The sequence below is a fragment of the Rhinatrema bivittatum genome, unplaced genomic scaffold, assembly GCF_901001135.1.
Source record: "Rhinatrema bivittatum unplaced genomic scaffold, aRhiBiv1.1, whole genome shotgun sequence".
In the NCBI taxonomy this organism is placed as follows: Eukaryota; Metazoa; Chordata; class Amphibia; order Gymnophiona; family Rhinatrematidae; genus Rhinatrema; species Rhinatrema bivittatum.
This window is the reverse complement of record NW_021820744.1, coordinates 147,520-164,142: the sequence shown is the minus strand read 5'-3', so window position 1 is coordinate 164,142 and position 16,623 is coordinate 147,520. Positions and strand designations below refer to the sequence as shown.

General features: G+C 38.9%; 1 protein-coding gene across 6 annotated transcripts in view; it reads left to right on the top strand.

Annotated features, from left to right (window-relative positions):
• Positions 1-16,623, top strand: part of LOC115082067 (protein O-mannosyl-transferase TMTC4-like) — an 84,117-nt gene that overhangs the window by 30,920 nt on the left and 36,574 nt on the right. For all 6 annotated transcript variants that reach the window (XR_003854065.1, XM_029586328.1, XM_029586329.1 and 3 more), the window contains 4 exons: positions 5,114-5,214; positions 7,616-7,708; positions 8,948-9,109; positions 14,769-14,971. Coding sequence is in view for 5 of the 6 variants with exons in the window: in XM_029586328.1 (XP_029442188.1) it covers positions 5,114-5,214; positions 7,616-7,708; positions 8,948-9,109; positions 14,769-14,971 (559 nt within the window). In the remaining variant the exon portion in view is untranslated. The remainder of the gene's footprint in view (positions 1-5,113; positions 5,215-7,615; positions 7,709-8,947; positions 9,110-14,768; positions 14,972-16,623) is intronic.

Genomic DNA, 16,623 nt, shown 5'->3' with positions numbered 1-16,623 from the left:
GAAGTTCTAAGGGCAGCTGTTTGCTGAGGTCGTCGTCGGAGCAGGATTTTCTGTAGAGAAATGAAGGTTGAGGTAGGTGGATGTTACTGGTTTCTGACAGCATGAGGGTGGTGGAGATTAATGCGTGGTCTGACCAGGGGACCTGCTTGCATACCGGGTGGGATGAGTGCATGATACCAGAGTTTACAAAGATAAGGTCCAAGGTATGACCAGCTTTGTGGGTAGGTTTGTTGATTATCTGCTTGAATCCCATGGCTGACAGGGCGGTGAGGAAAGCCTCGCAGTTGGTTGAGAGTGTGGGGTTGTCGACATGCAAGTTGAAATCTCCTAGGATTATAGTTGGGGAGTCCAGATTTATGTGTGATGCTATTTTTTCAACAATGGGGGAGGCATCTGATTCCAGGAGGCCTGGTGGGGCATAAACAAGGAGGATTTGTAGTTGGTCTGATTTGAAGAGGCCTGTTTCTAGTTTGGAGTTTGATTTAACTGGGTATTGTGCGAATCTCAAATCTTTTTTGGCTGCTAGGAGAATGCCCCGCCCCTTTTTTTCTGCCGGGGGAGGGAGAAAAAGTCGTAGATCTGTGTTGGTAGTTGATTTATTATTGCTATATCCGTAGGTTTAAGCCATGTTTCTGTTATGGCGCAGATGTCCGGGTTCGCGTCTATAAGGTGGTCATTGAGGACCAGAGATTTCTTGGTGAGGGATTGAGCATTAAATAATATCAGGGAGAATAGAGCAAGGCCTAGGATTTGGGTGATAGGTGAGATCATGATGGGGATGAGGGATTTGTAGGTGTGGTGACGGGATAGTATAGATGATTTTCCTGTGTAGAATGAACTGTGATGAAGAATCGGTATTGGGAGACCAGGAGGCATTGTGTCCTGTTGTGTCAGGAACAGATGATTGCTGGTGCAGCCTTGGTTAATGCTGTAATGATTGCTCAGGCAAGCTGGAAGGATGCTGGAACGTATGTCTGCTGGAGCAAGCTTGATGAATGTTGGAATGACTGTTGGGATAAGCTGGATGGATGTTGGACAGATGAGCTGCTGGAACAGAGCGTATGACTGCTGGGTGACTGCTGGATTGGGAAAATGCTGGAATAGGCTGGATGCTTGCGTGGAGAAGGGAGCTGGCGCCTGGGGGTAATGTTCGTCTGGGAGGCTCTGGAGTGAAACTTGCCGGTGATGGATTGAAATCCGCTGCGTGAAGAGACAAGGTAAATGCTGGGAGAGCCTGGAAATTATATGAAATTACGTTAAATTCAGGTTGTACATACATAGTTGAGGTTCAAAATTACAGTCACAGTGATGAAGCTGCCAGGCATGATGAGGGCAATTTTCAATAGTTTACTTAACTCTGTACATATACACATAGGTAGATTCACCTAAAGTCACACCTGTATTTTAAAAACTATGCCGCAAGTTTATAAAATACTATGTATCATCTTCCAAAGGTATGTGTGCATGTTGCAGTACGTGCACAGTAATTTTTTATGCAGAGATCCACGTGGTTTATACACTTACAGGTAAATTTTAAAACCCATGCGCAAGTATCCTGGCACGCACGCATGGACGTGCTGATATTATGACATGCGCGCTTCGATACAAAATCGGGCGCACATGTACGCACGGGTGACCCGCTCGTGCGTGCGGGGAGGGGGGAGGGATTTTTGTAAAAACTGCACGGCGACACAAGTAGGCCCTACCCCAGTTCCCTCCCAGTCCACTCCAATAAAGAAGCACACTGGGAGGAAACTTCTCTAACCCTAACCCTCTCCTCCCTCCCTCTTCCCCTCTCCTCCCTGACCTCTAGACCCCACCTACCTACACTAATGTTTTTGTCGCCGAACTTGCCTGCCCCCGCCCAGACCCCACCCCCAGCCTGCTCCTTTTTTTTTACTGCCCAGTACTTCCACGTGTACCAGGAAATACGTGTGTGCCCGGGCCATTTCAAAAATGCGTTCGGCGTTCGCATGGCCCAGCCACTCGCGTATCTCCCAGGAGTTGCATGTGCTGAGCTTTTAAAACAGGCCCTTATTTTATAAAAATGCACACACATATTTACTGCATTAAATAATTGTAATGTGGATGTGTAATAATGCCTAGTTTATGCACAGAGATAGGTATTTTATTGTGTTGGTTGATGTATGCATATATCTTGCTTAAGAAAATACTTTATATGCCAAATATGGGTTCATTGAGACCCTCGCCATTTGACCCATATATTTACCAGTTAACCTACACCTTCCAACACTTGCTGTAGAGCCCCACAGACAAAAGAGAAGTCTGATTTAATTTCACAACTTGATTAGCAGGTGTAAAAGTATGTTTGCTAAAGTATGCCCATACTCCATTTATAAAATATGTAAGTGTGCGTGTACTTTGAAAACCCACCCTAGAATGCCCTTGAGGTGTCCACTTTCTGTTTGATACATTTTCACACTCTTAACTGATTCCTTACTTCTCTAAATGCGATTACTTGTACAGAGGCTGCTTATTCATGTATATGCCAGTTTTACATAAAGAACCCTTGCGTAAGCCTTTGAAAATTCATCCCAACTATCTTGATATCTGTGCATGAGCAGAAAAGCCTTCTCTCTTTGGTGCCGGCAAACGCTGACACTCGCATTCTTTTCACAGAGAACACCAGTTACAACCAACCACATTTGCTTTCTTCAAAACATATGGATACTGAAACTATGCCTGTATTATTATTATGAACTCCTCTGTGTGTCATGTAGAAGATGCATCATCAGATTTACTGGGTCGCAAGACTAGTTTCTCTACCAGTATATGCCAGAAGCATGAGAGCAATATTCCGGGTGCTTTAGTGTAGTTTAGTTATCTTTGGTAAAACAAAGCGACGTACAAATAATTTCTTACTACTCAAATTTAGTCCAATACATTTTTATGGTAGAATACAAATACAAATTGTCTCCCACTCCTTTTTTAATAAATTATCTTATAAACGCTTTATAGTCTCCATCGTACTAGGCTTCATCTGCTGATGATTCATAGCATTGCATTTGGCCTGCTATTTAATAATAGGTGTCACACACATTCTAACTTCAAATATCTCAATGGAGCTTCAAGGTGCTCACTAATTTTTTTTCTTATTTTTTTTATGCAGTTAAAACAACTTATCTTCATATTTTTGGCACTTTTTCTTAACTCTAGTCATGTTCAAACTAGTCAGGCTCATATATATGTAGATTGAAGTCGCCTAATAATAACGGATGGGTGCTTCTCTTGGCACATTCGCTTATCAGGTTAGATAAATCATTTACGTAATTGGTTTCAGGTGACGGCTAATACATTAATGAAAGATTGAAGTTGTGGCTGTTGTGAAGAAAAAGATATTCTGTGTCTATGCTAGAATTACGTGAGAGCACCTTAAGGTTTAATGAAACTTAGGGAAAATAACTGCAGCTCCTCCACAGTTTCCGTTGGTCTGTCTTTGTGTAAATAGGCATAGTTTAGTGGCATGCCTGCTTAAGACAAGAAACATCACCTGGTTTTCACCAGGTTTCAGTAATACATAACACATGGTCTACATACTGTATCTTAATATTATGTGCAATAAAAGAGAGAACTTATTGATTATGGAGCGAGCATTAATTAATGCACATTTGATTTGGGAGGGCAAATGAGTTTTATGAAAGGCTGATTTGCAGACATAAAGAAGGGATAATATGTTTTAAAGAAGATCTATTTACAGATAAGCTCTTAGAGGTGCTGTAGCAAGGAGCCGTGTCTACCTCTACCATCCATACCTAGAATCTAGGGATGGATTGTGCATGAAGCATCGCTATGCCAATTGACAGATAAAGACCAATGATCCAAAAACTGCGGAAACAATCATTGCAAAATAAAAAAAAAAAAATCTGAATTAATGAGAGAGAAAACCTAATAAAATCATTTCAAAAAACAATTCAAGCTTTTTCTAAGTCCTCACGAAGGAGTGCACAAAGGAGCATTCTCCCTTTGTTGCACTCCTTTGGTTCGGGTTGCCTCTGGTGTCCGTGCGGGTTTATTTCTGCAGGGAAGATGTTTGATGTCACAGAATGGGTGGAGTTAGAGACAGTGCTCAGAAACTAGCAAGGATGTGAGAGAGACAGCATACAGAGGCAAAACAGACCTACAAATATCAATGACATTTAGGCCATTGATTTTATTTTTGTAATTTGTTCTAAATGCTGCTTTTTGGTTTTTTTAAAGTGTATTTTTAATGATCCTTTGCTGTGCTTTTTATTGTAATCCATATTTTTTGTATTTATTGGCTCTGTTATTTCTCTATTTTATGTTATTGTATATTTGTTTATATATATTTTTACTTATTCCTTTTCTTTAATGTTTTATGCACGTCTGCCACTTAGTCTATTGTATTAATTTAAAAAAAACCCTACACTGACCAACATTTTCTTTTTTTTTTTTATTTTATTTTAAATGGAAGTTTTCCAGTAAAATTGAAAACGAATTTTAGAATGGGAATTCTCTACTACTACTATTACTACTTCTTAACCTTTCTATAGCACAGTGCTGTACAAATACATAAAATAGAGACGGCCCCTGCTCTATGGAATATACAATCTAGTTAAAACACAGGCAAGATAGTTTCTAGTAATCCCTTAAGTATTACTGTAATACATGTTTGTTATCCCCCACTCTGATATGCTGTGCTATGGTTGGCCTTATGCCCATTACATTTAGCACTGCAGCAGACTAATGTTATCAAATAATTGTCTGAAATAGGAAACGTGTATGGTAACATGGCACTTTTAATCTATTTTTGCTGGTTTTTTTTTTTTGTAATCATCTCCTATAGATATGTCCATGCCCTTGGCCATATATATTATGATATGCTGGACAGAAACACAGATGTCAGCAGATGTGAACCACTTTATCCACCCAGTCTGCCCATTTGTATCTCCCTATTCTGCTATAACAGGTTTTAGTCTGTGGTCTCTTCCGTCCCTAGGTCTCTTTGTGGTCTGTTCCATACATTCTTTGTCAGAGTTCACCATAATTGTGCTTTCTGGCGCTTACTAGCTCATACTGTTAACGTCTTCATTTGTTGGAGGTCTTGATCATGACTATAGTTTTGTCTTCACAGATGACAAAGAAGGAAAACAGTTTTCTATATTGTGGATACTAACGAGTGTTCTTCTGGGTGCAGTGGCCATGCTGTGCAAGGAACAAGGAATTACAGTACTGGTAAGCTATCACATAAATGTTATAAAATCAAGTGGGGTTTTGTTTTTTGTTTTTTTTAAATATAGGCTATGTTTGCTTTATTGGCATGGAAAAGTTTTGTGATTCAATGCCGTTAACAACTTTATGTGAAATAATTAAGGCCAGATGAAATTTAAATAGGTTCTACTGTTCTAAAATGTTTTTAGGGTCAGAGTAAGTAAATAATGTGTAAATGATACTTTTTCTTTTTCTGAAAGAATCTGGTAACAGAAAATTAAGCATGGTGACCACCTAAAATCCTATCCCCTCCTTTCTTTAGGTTTCTGATGCACTAAACATACAATTATTTAAAGACCGATTTTTGTCCAGCCCAAGCGGCAGCTCCCTCAGGCTCATTTACTGGGTTTTCTGCTAGCTGACAAACATTCACATAATACATGTGTCTCTTGTGACTATCCTATTAATTATACAAAACACCTACAGCTCATAGACTCCTGTGGTAAAGTCCTGAGTGGTTAAGAATGAAGACTCCCAGTGCAAGAACCTTAGTAGAAGCAGATAACTGAACTGGAAGCTAAAGGAACAGGAGGTGATAGGCCCAAGGAAGAAAAGAGAGCCTCCCTGCCCATATAAAAAATAATGGCAGAGCATTTGGGAAATTAGAATCGGGAAGAAATTATTTCCCTGACAAAATAAATAGTTCAACTTAACCAGTATAATGTATAGAAAGTGCACTCAGACTTCAGCCTTTATTTTCAAAGCAAACTTGTGCATACAAGTCCACTTTGAAATGTAGCTGTATATGCGGAACTGTGTATGACACATGCACACATTTGTGTGCTTGGCAAAATGACATAAATGTTTATACATTTTATGCACATAGTTTCAGAAATCAAAAGTATGTGTGTAAATGGTTTCCCCACTCCAATTCCACTTTACACCTAATTCTAAGCTATAAATGCACATTAATGTTAAATTCAAACCGTCTAATATGATCCCAACAGACAAGCCTAATTTACACACACAGTTTTTTTTAAATGAATTGTTACCGCACTATGATGGCACATGATTAATTTGTAATCTATACCACTCACATTTTCATTAGCGTGCCTTGCTGTAAACCGTTGTGATGGTTATCTAACTTAACGACGGTATAGAAAAGTTTTTAAATAAATAAAATAATATATATACTATATATATATATATATATATATATATATATATATATATATATATATATATATATATATAATAGATATATAGATCTCTCTCTCTCTCTCTCTCTCTCTCTCTCTCTCTCTCTCTCTCTCTCTCTCTCTCTCTCTCTCTCTCTCTCTCTCTCTCTCTCTCTCTAGATACAAAAAAATCTCCCAATTATAAATAATTGGGGAAAAAGAAGAAAAAAAGCACTTTTGCTTATAGGTAAACATCCAGTAATCTAGTCTTGTATTAAAATCAATTTATTTATTTAAAATACAATAAGACATTTTTTCAATTTTTTACATAAAACCAGTGATATATATTAATCCCTAATATTGATATATTGCTTACTGCTTCATATAAACATCTTGACAATTTCCCAAACACATATCAACCTGGACCTAACTATTGATAGCCCTCAACTCTATCCTACTTCTCACCTCAATCTGTCCAACTTCTTTTACATTCCCAATTATCTGATGTTGTTGTTGTTGTTGGTCTTTTAAGCTGGGAAACACCACTTTATATTCAATATCTTATACGAATATCCCCAGACTGGTATTGTATAAAGTCATATTATAAAGTGATACCTAAATCACTATTTCTGCTCAACAATACCACATGTAGATTTCCAAAAGCATATTTATAACCCCCTCTTCTGTGGTATTGTTGAGCAGAAATAGTGATTTAGGTATCACATTTGTTTTTATCAAAATAGTATTTTAGTAAAGTCTGTCTACTCCCGTTGATGGCTCGACAGCGGCCGGTGTTTCGCAACACGTTTGGGCAAAATGTTCTTCTTCATATAATGGCTCCTGATGAAGCGACATAGCTGCGAAACACTGGCCGCTGTCGAGCCATCAACGAGAGTAGACAGACTTTTTACTAAAATAATGAAAGCACTAGTTGATTAAGATAACCGCAGGTGATTGAAAAGTCCGGACGGCTTTGGTTTTGGCAGAGCACGTTGTTGGGCTTGCTGATGCGGTAAATATTAATAAAGAAATTAACAAAAAGTAGAAAAATAAACAAAATACAAACAACGAAGCAAGTGGTGACATTTTTGAAAGTGGGTTTGGCAGATTCCTTTTGTGTTATTAGCATTTTGCATTGCAGGATCGTTTTGGCTCTTTTTGTGTTTTTTTGTAATTAATCCAACTTAAACATATTTTGTTGTCCATAAATCTGAATTAATGTATCACTTTATTTCTTTGTTATTTAGGGCTTGAATGCTGTGTTTGATGCCTTTGTAATCTGCAAACTGAATTTATTGAGGCTTTTCCAGATGTTGTTATACAGAGACAAAGCTTTGGAGGTGAGTGCTAGCAATTTCATTTTAATTTAAATAGCAATTAAAAATATTGCATCTGTGTCAAAAGCAATTCTTGGCAAAATTTTAAAAGTTAGTTAAAATGTGCTGCTAATACGACAGTTCGTAAATTGCAGATGCATGTCCATTGTGACCTGGATGTCGTCATCGTTTCATGTGATAATCTGTCAGTACGGTCTCCAGGACCAGCCTTCCTCTGCATCCCTTTATTTGGCCTCTTTTTCTGGTTCTCTCAGACGCCCCCCCAGCCCCTGGCACTAACAAAACCCCTCTCTTCTGTTTCCTTTGCGAACGGCAGAGTGTGCTTTCTGACTCTCTCCTTCTCCCAACCACCCCACCTGAAGCACGACCGCTCCTGTATCCTGGACTAACTGCGCTAGCAGCTCAAACAGGCCAAAGCCCCCAGTCCCTAGTTATTTCTTTGGCCGCACCAGCACAACTCACCCCCCCCCCCCCCCCCATCTCCCCGGTGGACCCATAGCGGCACTGGTGATGTTCCTCCGACTGCGCACAGGATTAAGCCTGCACCTTCCAGAGCACCTGAAGGAGTAAAACCAACAATTCTTTACACCAGTGTCCCCTGCCTTGCTCTCCTTAGAATAGCGGTACCGAGACCTGTTGGATCACTACTAATGCGATATTGCATTGCAGAATTGAGCATTGCATTATTATTATTATTATTTTTAGCATAAAATTGGAGACGTTTTCCCTGTTTTGTAAATAAAGTATTTAGATTCACCTTTTTACAGGCAGCTGGTGAGCTACTTATTGCCACCACTGAAATCTGTGACTTCTCAAATGCATGCTGGCATGTTCTCATCCACGCAGTGTTATTTTACTGTCTAACATTTTAACATGTGTAGAATAAAGGAAGGCTTTCAGCCCTGTTTCTTTGGACTAGCAATAGCACTTTGGCTGCGTGCAGTATTTTATTTGGAGGGCAAGATCTCCACTTGTGACCAAGATGTTACAGCAGAGTTTTTTTTTTTTTTTATAAAGAAAGGTCACTCAAATTATTTTAAAAATTGATTCCTGCATTTGAACAAAATGTGGTTTTGCTCATAGAATTAAAAAAATTAGTTTTTGGTTTTCTAGTTGTTGGGTTTTTTTTTTTAATTTAGAAAAATAATTTATTCTGTGCGGTGCTCATATTTCTATAGCAGTACTGCAAAGCAGATGATAGCCTGGTAAAATGTTCCCTCTGCTCTCTCTCTCCACTTCTAGAGTGCTGTATTTTTAAACAAAGGATTTCTGCTCAGAATAATCTTTATGGCGTCTGGAGGGGCAGCTATTCTGTATGTGCGCTGGAGAATCATGGGCACGGGACCACCAGCTTTTACTGACGTAGACAACCCTGCATCATTTGCGGATAATATTCCTATTAGAGTAAGTAGTGGATTTTTTGAAAAAAAAAAAGTGATTTTGAGACGTTTTGTGTTGATCCTAGTTAAGGAACAAGAACTAGAGATGAGCAGGTTGTTTTTTTGACCCATCTTTGATAACTGCTGCTAATTCCCTCCTCAGTCCCACCCTCCATACCTACTACTTAGCTAGAATACTACTAGATGTATGTGCCCCTTCCACATACACATCGTGGCTGCCATGACCTGACAAAATAATAAAATCAGAAGGAAAATCTGTATTCTACTTATTGAGCATTTTTATATTTTGACGGTCAGAATGCAGATCTTTGATCATCTACATCAGAAACATCATTAGACTTGGTGGAAACACTGAGGAAACTTAGCAAACTTTGCTGATGTTTTAATGATGGAACATAGGCGAATTCTTTGAATAAACATCAAACAGGCTGATTTGCAAGGGTTAATAAAGGAGAGCCAAGTCAGATTGTGACCTTTAAAACTTATATTTAGAGCCTTGATGTTTCTAAAGGACTTTTCCCTTTTTGATCTATGGGGAAAAAAAATGCATACACGTGAATTTTCAAAGGAGTTACTCATGTAAATGCAGCATATTATCATAGCAATATTCAAAACCATCTACCTGCAATTGGCCTGATTTTCAAAAGCATTTTCACGCGTAAAACTAGATTTTACACATGTAAATTCACCTTACTTGTGTAAGTGGGCTTTTGAACATTACTACAATATCTGCCATTGAATATTCAATAGGATTTACCTACGTAAGGGCACTTTATGCGCGTAAATGGCTTTTGAAAATTGCTGCGATAATGTTACATTTAAGCACGTAACTTCTTTGAAAATTCACCTGTGCAATTAATGCGGGTAAAATTTATTGACAATTCAATGCCATATATTGTAGTAATTGTCAAAAGTCCACTTAGATGGGTAAAGTGTATTTACACATGTAAAACCAGTTTTGAGCATGTAAATGCTTTTAAAAATAAGGCCCTTAGCACATAGTCCCGTAATCAGAAATAACACTCCTAACAGTGTTCTGTTATGGAGGATTTAACGTTTGTCATTTTTGTTTCTCTTTAGCTACTTTTTAGTAGTTTGAGGTTGCAGTACTTGTATATTTTTTAATGTCTTTATATTGAATTAGTAGAATTGAATTAGATCATCATACTCCTTTTGAACTAAAGTGCACGAAAATGCTTTTTGTTTATTTGTGGTAGTCAATATTTACTTATTTCTTAATTTATAGCCTGCCTGTTTACAATACTAAGCAGGTTACAAGAAAACATACATAATTAAAATACATACTAAAAATAATCTAACAGTAAAACCAAATTGAATAAAAAATAAAATAAATAAAAGCAAGTATTTAAAACAAGACACACAACATTAAGGTAAAATGATTAAGACACGTGCTCAAAAGGTGTAATTCATAGAAGTGGTCTGACTTATAGGTATTCTTGGAGAGATCTAAAAATTCACAGCCCAGTCATAACCAACCAAGCATTGCTTATGAATAATCAATATTCTGTGCTCATAAAAGTGTTTAAAAACAATTTGCTGAAATAAATAGCTTTTTAGCAGTGGCATAGCCAGAACTGATTTTTATGGGCGGGCACAAGGTTAACATGGGTGGGCTGTAGGTATGCAGGTCTGAGACCTTATTGATAAATAATGCCAAATAGCACACCCTACAATGGCTTTCTAAGTAGTTTGCAGCAGCCATTATGCATCATGAATAAAACTTTAAAACATTTTACCTCAATTATGTCAAGCACTTACCAGCATTAAAAATTCCTTATTCATCTGTATTAATTTTATATTTATTGCCGTTTATAAATGCACAAGTATATGTTGTAAAAAGCAAAGAAAACAAACTGATCCAACCAATCATGTAATAAAACATAAATCAATGTATTCTTTCATGAATCCTCTTTGCAGAAAGCCAGTAATTAGCATAACTACCAAAAAATAGTATTAATCATCAGAACAGGTTCAGAGAAGAGCTAGGCCAAGTCACATTACAACCAACATGAAAAAACATTTTGGGGTAGATTTTCAAAAGCCCGTGCATGCATCCATGTGTGCGCAGCGATTTTATAACATGTGCACGAGAAGGTCTTTCCCAGTTCCCTCCCAGTCTGCTCGTATCCCCCTACCTAGCCTTCCTCCCTTTTCCCCTCTCCTTCCCGACCCCTAAACCCAACCTAGCTACCCTAGAGTTTTCTGTTTTATTACTTACGTGCTTTAAGGAGCAGACGTAAGTTGTGCGCTGGCCAGGTGCCGGCACGCACTTCCCCTTGACAGCACAAAATAGCTCTGTCCTGACCGGCCCCTTTTTTCATGGTCCGGCACTTCTGCACATACCGGGAGGATACGCACGTGGCCGGGCCATTTCTAAAATGCGTACAGCCGAGCCACGTACGTATCTCACGGTTTTTACACACACAGCCTTCTGAAAATTTAGGCTTTTGTGAAGTCACATAAACTGCAAAAAAAAAGAGACATCAAGAACCTTGCCATAACATACAGCCATAGCACTGACTCTTAGGACTCAAATAACAGTAACCTTATAAAAAAAAAGCAGCAATGCAAATATTGCACACCTGCTGGAGTAACAGAACATAGTGAACTACTACAGTGAAACTACATGCTAGCAGAAATACTGCATTTTAGTCACACATAGGCAAAACAGAGACTGACCCTTACCCAATGTGCAAATAAGAGACTACAAATTAGAAACACAAACATGCAGACAAAACCGAAATAGCCTGAGAAACTAAGGTCTCTGAACAGTGGAATACTGAAGAAAGTACAAAACTGACTCACTGCGATTACTATCTAACCCCATACATTTCAAGAAATTTTTAAAAACATACTTGTTTCAGACTGCCTTCAAAATTCCATCAACCAAACAGTAATACTCCATATCAATATTTTCTTTCCCTTAACTCCCCTCCTGTTAGTCGCTATATATATTTGTAAAAATCATCCCTTTCCCTCAATTTTCCCCTTTCTTCTATATATATTCAGTGGCTATAAGACGGCACTTGATTTTGATTTCTTTTGATGTAACTATATTATTTATAATTTATAACCTTTTATTTTATTATGTGATTTATGTAATTTTTTAGTTATTTTATTTTTATGTTTTTTTACATTTATGTAAACCGTTTTGATTAAACTCTGTAAAAGCGGTATAGAAACACTTTTAAATAAATAAATAATATAAGAAATGCGCATTCCCAAAGATGGCATATTCCAGTTGCTAAAATCTCAAAATATATGTTTGGGGTTTTTTACCTTTATTGTCTGATCTTTGTATTTTTCTAATCAGTTGGTCCCAGTCTCTTTTTTTTTTTTTCCCCACGTTTCCTTTGTTGGTCATTTCCTAATTCCTTTTTAGGGTCTCTCATTCTGTTTCTTCTCCTATTGTCTACTTCCCTTCCTCCCTCACACAGGCTCATGCTTTCTGTCACAGACTCCCTCACACACACAAACTTTCATATGCTCTCACTCATACATATACACACACATACACACACAAACTCACTGTGTTTAAAAAAAAACAACTCACTGTGTTTAAAAGGATTGGATAGGTTCTTGGAGGAGAAGTCCATTACCTGCTATTAATTAAGTTGCCTTAGAAATTAGCCACTGCTCTTACTAGCAATGGTTACATGGAATAGACTTGGTTTTTGGGTACTTGCCAGGTTCTTATGGCCTGGATTGGCCACTGTTGGAAACGGGATGCTGGGATTGATGGACCCTTGGTTTGACCCAGTATGACATGTTCTTATGTTCACTCTCACATGCTCTACCACACTTTCATATACTCTCCTCCCCATACACACAGACAAGCTCTCACTCTCACATGCTGTACCACAAGCACAAGCTCTCTCTCTCATATACACTCCCCCCCCAAATACACACACACCACACACACAAAAGCTTTCACTCTCACATGCTCTACCAAAACAAGCACTCACTCAATCTCCCCCTGCTCCCCATTCTCACACACACATAGACGCACACCCAGATTCCCATTCTCACCCAAAGTGGGTGGAGCATGGCCCACCTTGGCTACGCCATGGGCTTTTAGCATTTTGTGAATGGTCAACAGTGATGACGTATTTTTCATTGGCTCAGGTAATGAGTTCCATAAAGAAGGTCCTGCTACATAAAAGATCTTTTCTCTGGTTTCATCAAGATGAATTTTGTATACAAAGGGGATTGATGATACATTTTGGAATGAGGATTGCAATGAGTGAGACAGACAGTAAATTTTTAAAAGGGAATTAAAACAGGGAGGAGCTAAGTTGTTAATAGCTTTGTACACCAATGAAATGGTTTTAACTTTGATACATCATCATATCAGGAGCCAGGAAGGTTAGCAAGTATGGGAGTAGTATGTTCCCAAATACTGGTTCTGGATACTAGGTATTTTTGAATCAATTGTAATATCTTAGTCACTGAGGTAAACCAAGATAAGAGATAATACAATAATCAACAACTAAAAATACTAAAGCATGAACAATAGTCTGCAAATCACTCTCAGATAATAACAGCTGACAAAGAGGAAACGTGTTTAGGTTGAATAAAATGGTAGACAGTGAAGAATCTTACGGAACACCAGTATCTAACCAAAACAGAGCAGAGTTATAGCCACCTATGGTCACTTATTGATAACAGTCTTAAAAAAAAAAAAGAGTGAAACCAATAGATCACAGTAGAAAAGAGGCCCATTTCACAGAGACACCATAGCAAAATAATATGGTCCAGAGTATCAAAGGCCACAGAGATATCTAGAAGGACAAGAACAAAATCCGTTCTGTTGTCCAAACCACAGCAGAACGCATCAACTAAAAGTAGTACCAGGTGCCGTGAGCCGGGCGAAAACCAAATTCAAATTGGTCAAGCAGGTTATGGTCCTCAATGTAAGTATTTAATTGGGTCAGTAATACTTTTTCCTAAATATATTTGCAAAAAATGGCAAGGTTGAGATGGGGCGATAGCTAGAGAACTCAGCAAGATCACGAGAGAGGCATTTTAAAAGCGGACATCCAGAAGCAATTTTCAGACTGTTGGGGAAATGCACCTTCCTTTAAAGAATAGTTACAAAGGTGGTTAGAAACTCAGCTAAACCACTTCGCGCAACCTTAAAATGAGCATTAGAGCAATAAACGTAAAGGGCAAAAATGTATCACAAAGGTTACTGATGATACTTAAAGTTTCCCTTTCTCGAGGAAGGGAACGCTGTTGGGGAGCTGAGAGAATCGGTGAGGCATCTCGCTTTTCAGGCTGTTTGCGGAGCCAGAGGCAATGCTGCGATATATATTTTGTATCATTCTAGGTGGGACGTACAAAGATGGTATCTGTTTCATGCTACGCGCTGCCTCGCCAGATCATGGAGCTCTTTCAGATAGCACATTTTTATTATTGACCATCTGGTGAAAGAAAAAAGTATTTCACCATGAGCTTGCAATGAGAATACCACATTGGGCTGTGAAATATTTCCCTACATGAGCTTGTAATAGTGGCATTTACAGTGATTATGATATTCTACAGATTCATATTCTGTTTTTATAGTATAGCTTAAAGTTGAAATGTATGGATTTTTTTTTTTAAAGTCCAATATCAGATGTTTGTTTTTCTCTGATTGGCAGGCTATAAACTATAATTACTACTACTCGTTGAATGCATGGTTGCTGCTGTGTCCCTGGTGGCTGTGTTTTGATTGGTCAATGGGCTGCATACCCCTTATTAAATCACTCAGTGACTGGAGAATAATTGCACTAGCGGCACTTTGGTTCTGCCTAAGTGGCCTGATATGCCAAGCACTATGCTCTGAAGACTGCCATAAAAGAAGGTAAGAGCCTATGCTGAACCTTAAATCTCTCTGTGTGTTGAGACTTCAGTATTATTTTGTTAATTTCAGCAACTAATAATTTAGCAATTCGGTTGAACCAATATCTAACTAATGTATTTCAAATAAATGTTTGTAGTTCTTATTACAGTTTCAACCCAATTTAGAGTCCCGTCGCTATCTGCTGACTAGTGGGGAGGAAACTTCTGGGAAGGAAATACGGATGGGCTGCTTTATTTTCCTCCTGAACTGGCGTTTTGAGATCCTTAACACTGTAGGTGGTAAAAAGTAATTTGTAGTCAGAACAGAGTGCAATTGAAGTGCCTCGTGCCCCTCATTTCACAGATCGTCCCTTTAAAATTAAATGATACGTGGTAGATCTTCGATAATAAATGGTACTCAAAAGAGATTATTTCTCATCTAACAGAGTAGAAGGGTATTTTGAAAATAATTGAAAAAGAAAACAATAGCACTTGGAAGAAGAGAAAAACACCAATTTAAAAATACAGAAGTGTGACAGTAGTGGCTGGGTTTGAACATTTCTGGGATCTGAATTCTGTAGGCGCCCCTAGTCCGATGCTGTGAATACCTTTCAGGAGCAAAGAAATGAAAGCAATTGAACGGCCAGGGCTGCTCTTATATGGGGCAAACCAAGGCAATTGCCCTGGGCTCTGAGTTGGGAGAGCCAGCGGGGACGGATGATGGCAGCAAGAGCCGGGCACCGTGTTCCTACTGCTACTTCCGGCTTCGTTGGCCAAGCCTGACACTGCTTCCTCCGTCTCTCCCACTGGGCCGATCTTCACAGCTGTGACCCTACCACTTCAGCTTTGAGGGAGGGGATGACCCGTTCTCCTTCCCCCACTAACATCTGGGGAGGTGGAGCTCACTCGGGCTTATTTGTTCAGGGCTCTGCACCCCCTGTAGGGTTAGCACTGTGAATGACTGGCGTTTGTCCCAGCCTTAAACCCGCTAGTAATAAAGCCCTTTGTAGAAATAGGAGCTTTAGATTTTCAATATGGGAATCCTATGTGACTTCTATGTGCGATTCCGCCTGCTGCGGTGCGGCCGGCTATCGCGGGCACAGCGCCACCATAAAAGGTGATGCCATTTCCCACGTTACTGTTCTAAACATTATCGTCGGCAGCGGTGCCGCCGGCCTATTTCCCTAATCCCCTCCCCGACTCCTCCCCTCCACCTAAATTGAAATGCTACCGCCGCGATAATGGCCTCTCGCGGGTTGGAGAATAATCCCCTCTTGCTTGCTAGCGTTTCTATTTTGTACACGTGCGGTTCTTGCTCAGTAAAAATACATTAAGAGCTGTAATAATTCTTTCAGGTGATGTCATCGGTAGACGGTGCTTCTGTGTTCTTTGCTGATGTGCTGCTGACAGCTCCTGAAAGGATCAGCCAAACCTTTGCTTTCTTCTGTTAATTTTTCACCAGAGGAATATTTTAAAACAAACAGCTTCCAAGGCAGCATTGCCGTTTCCTTTGCTAACTTAGAAGCAAGATACAGGCAATGGCTTTGTTTTAGTCCAGAACTTTCCTTCTCTTCTTTGGAGCTTCCAGTTCAATTAGCACTAGACCCCCATTGAGCTACAGTATGATATGTTTTCATTCACAACGACCTGGGCATTTTTACCCTGTTTTGTAAC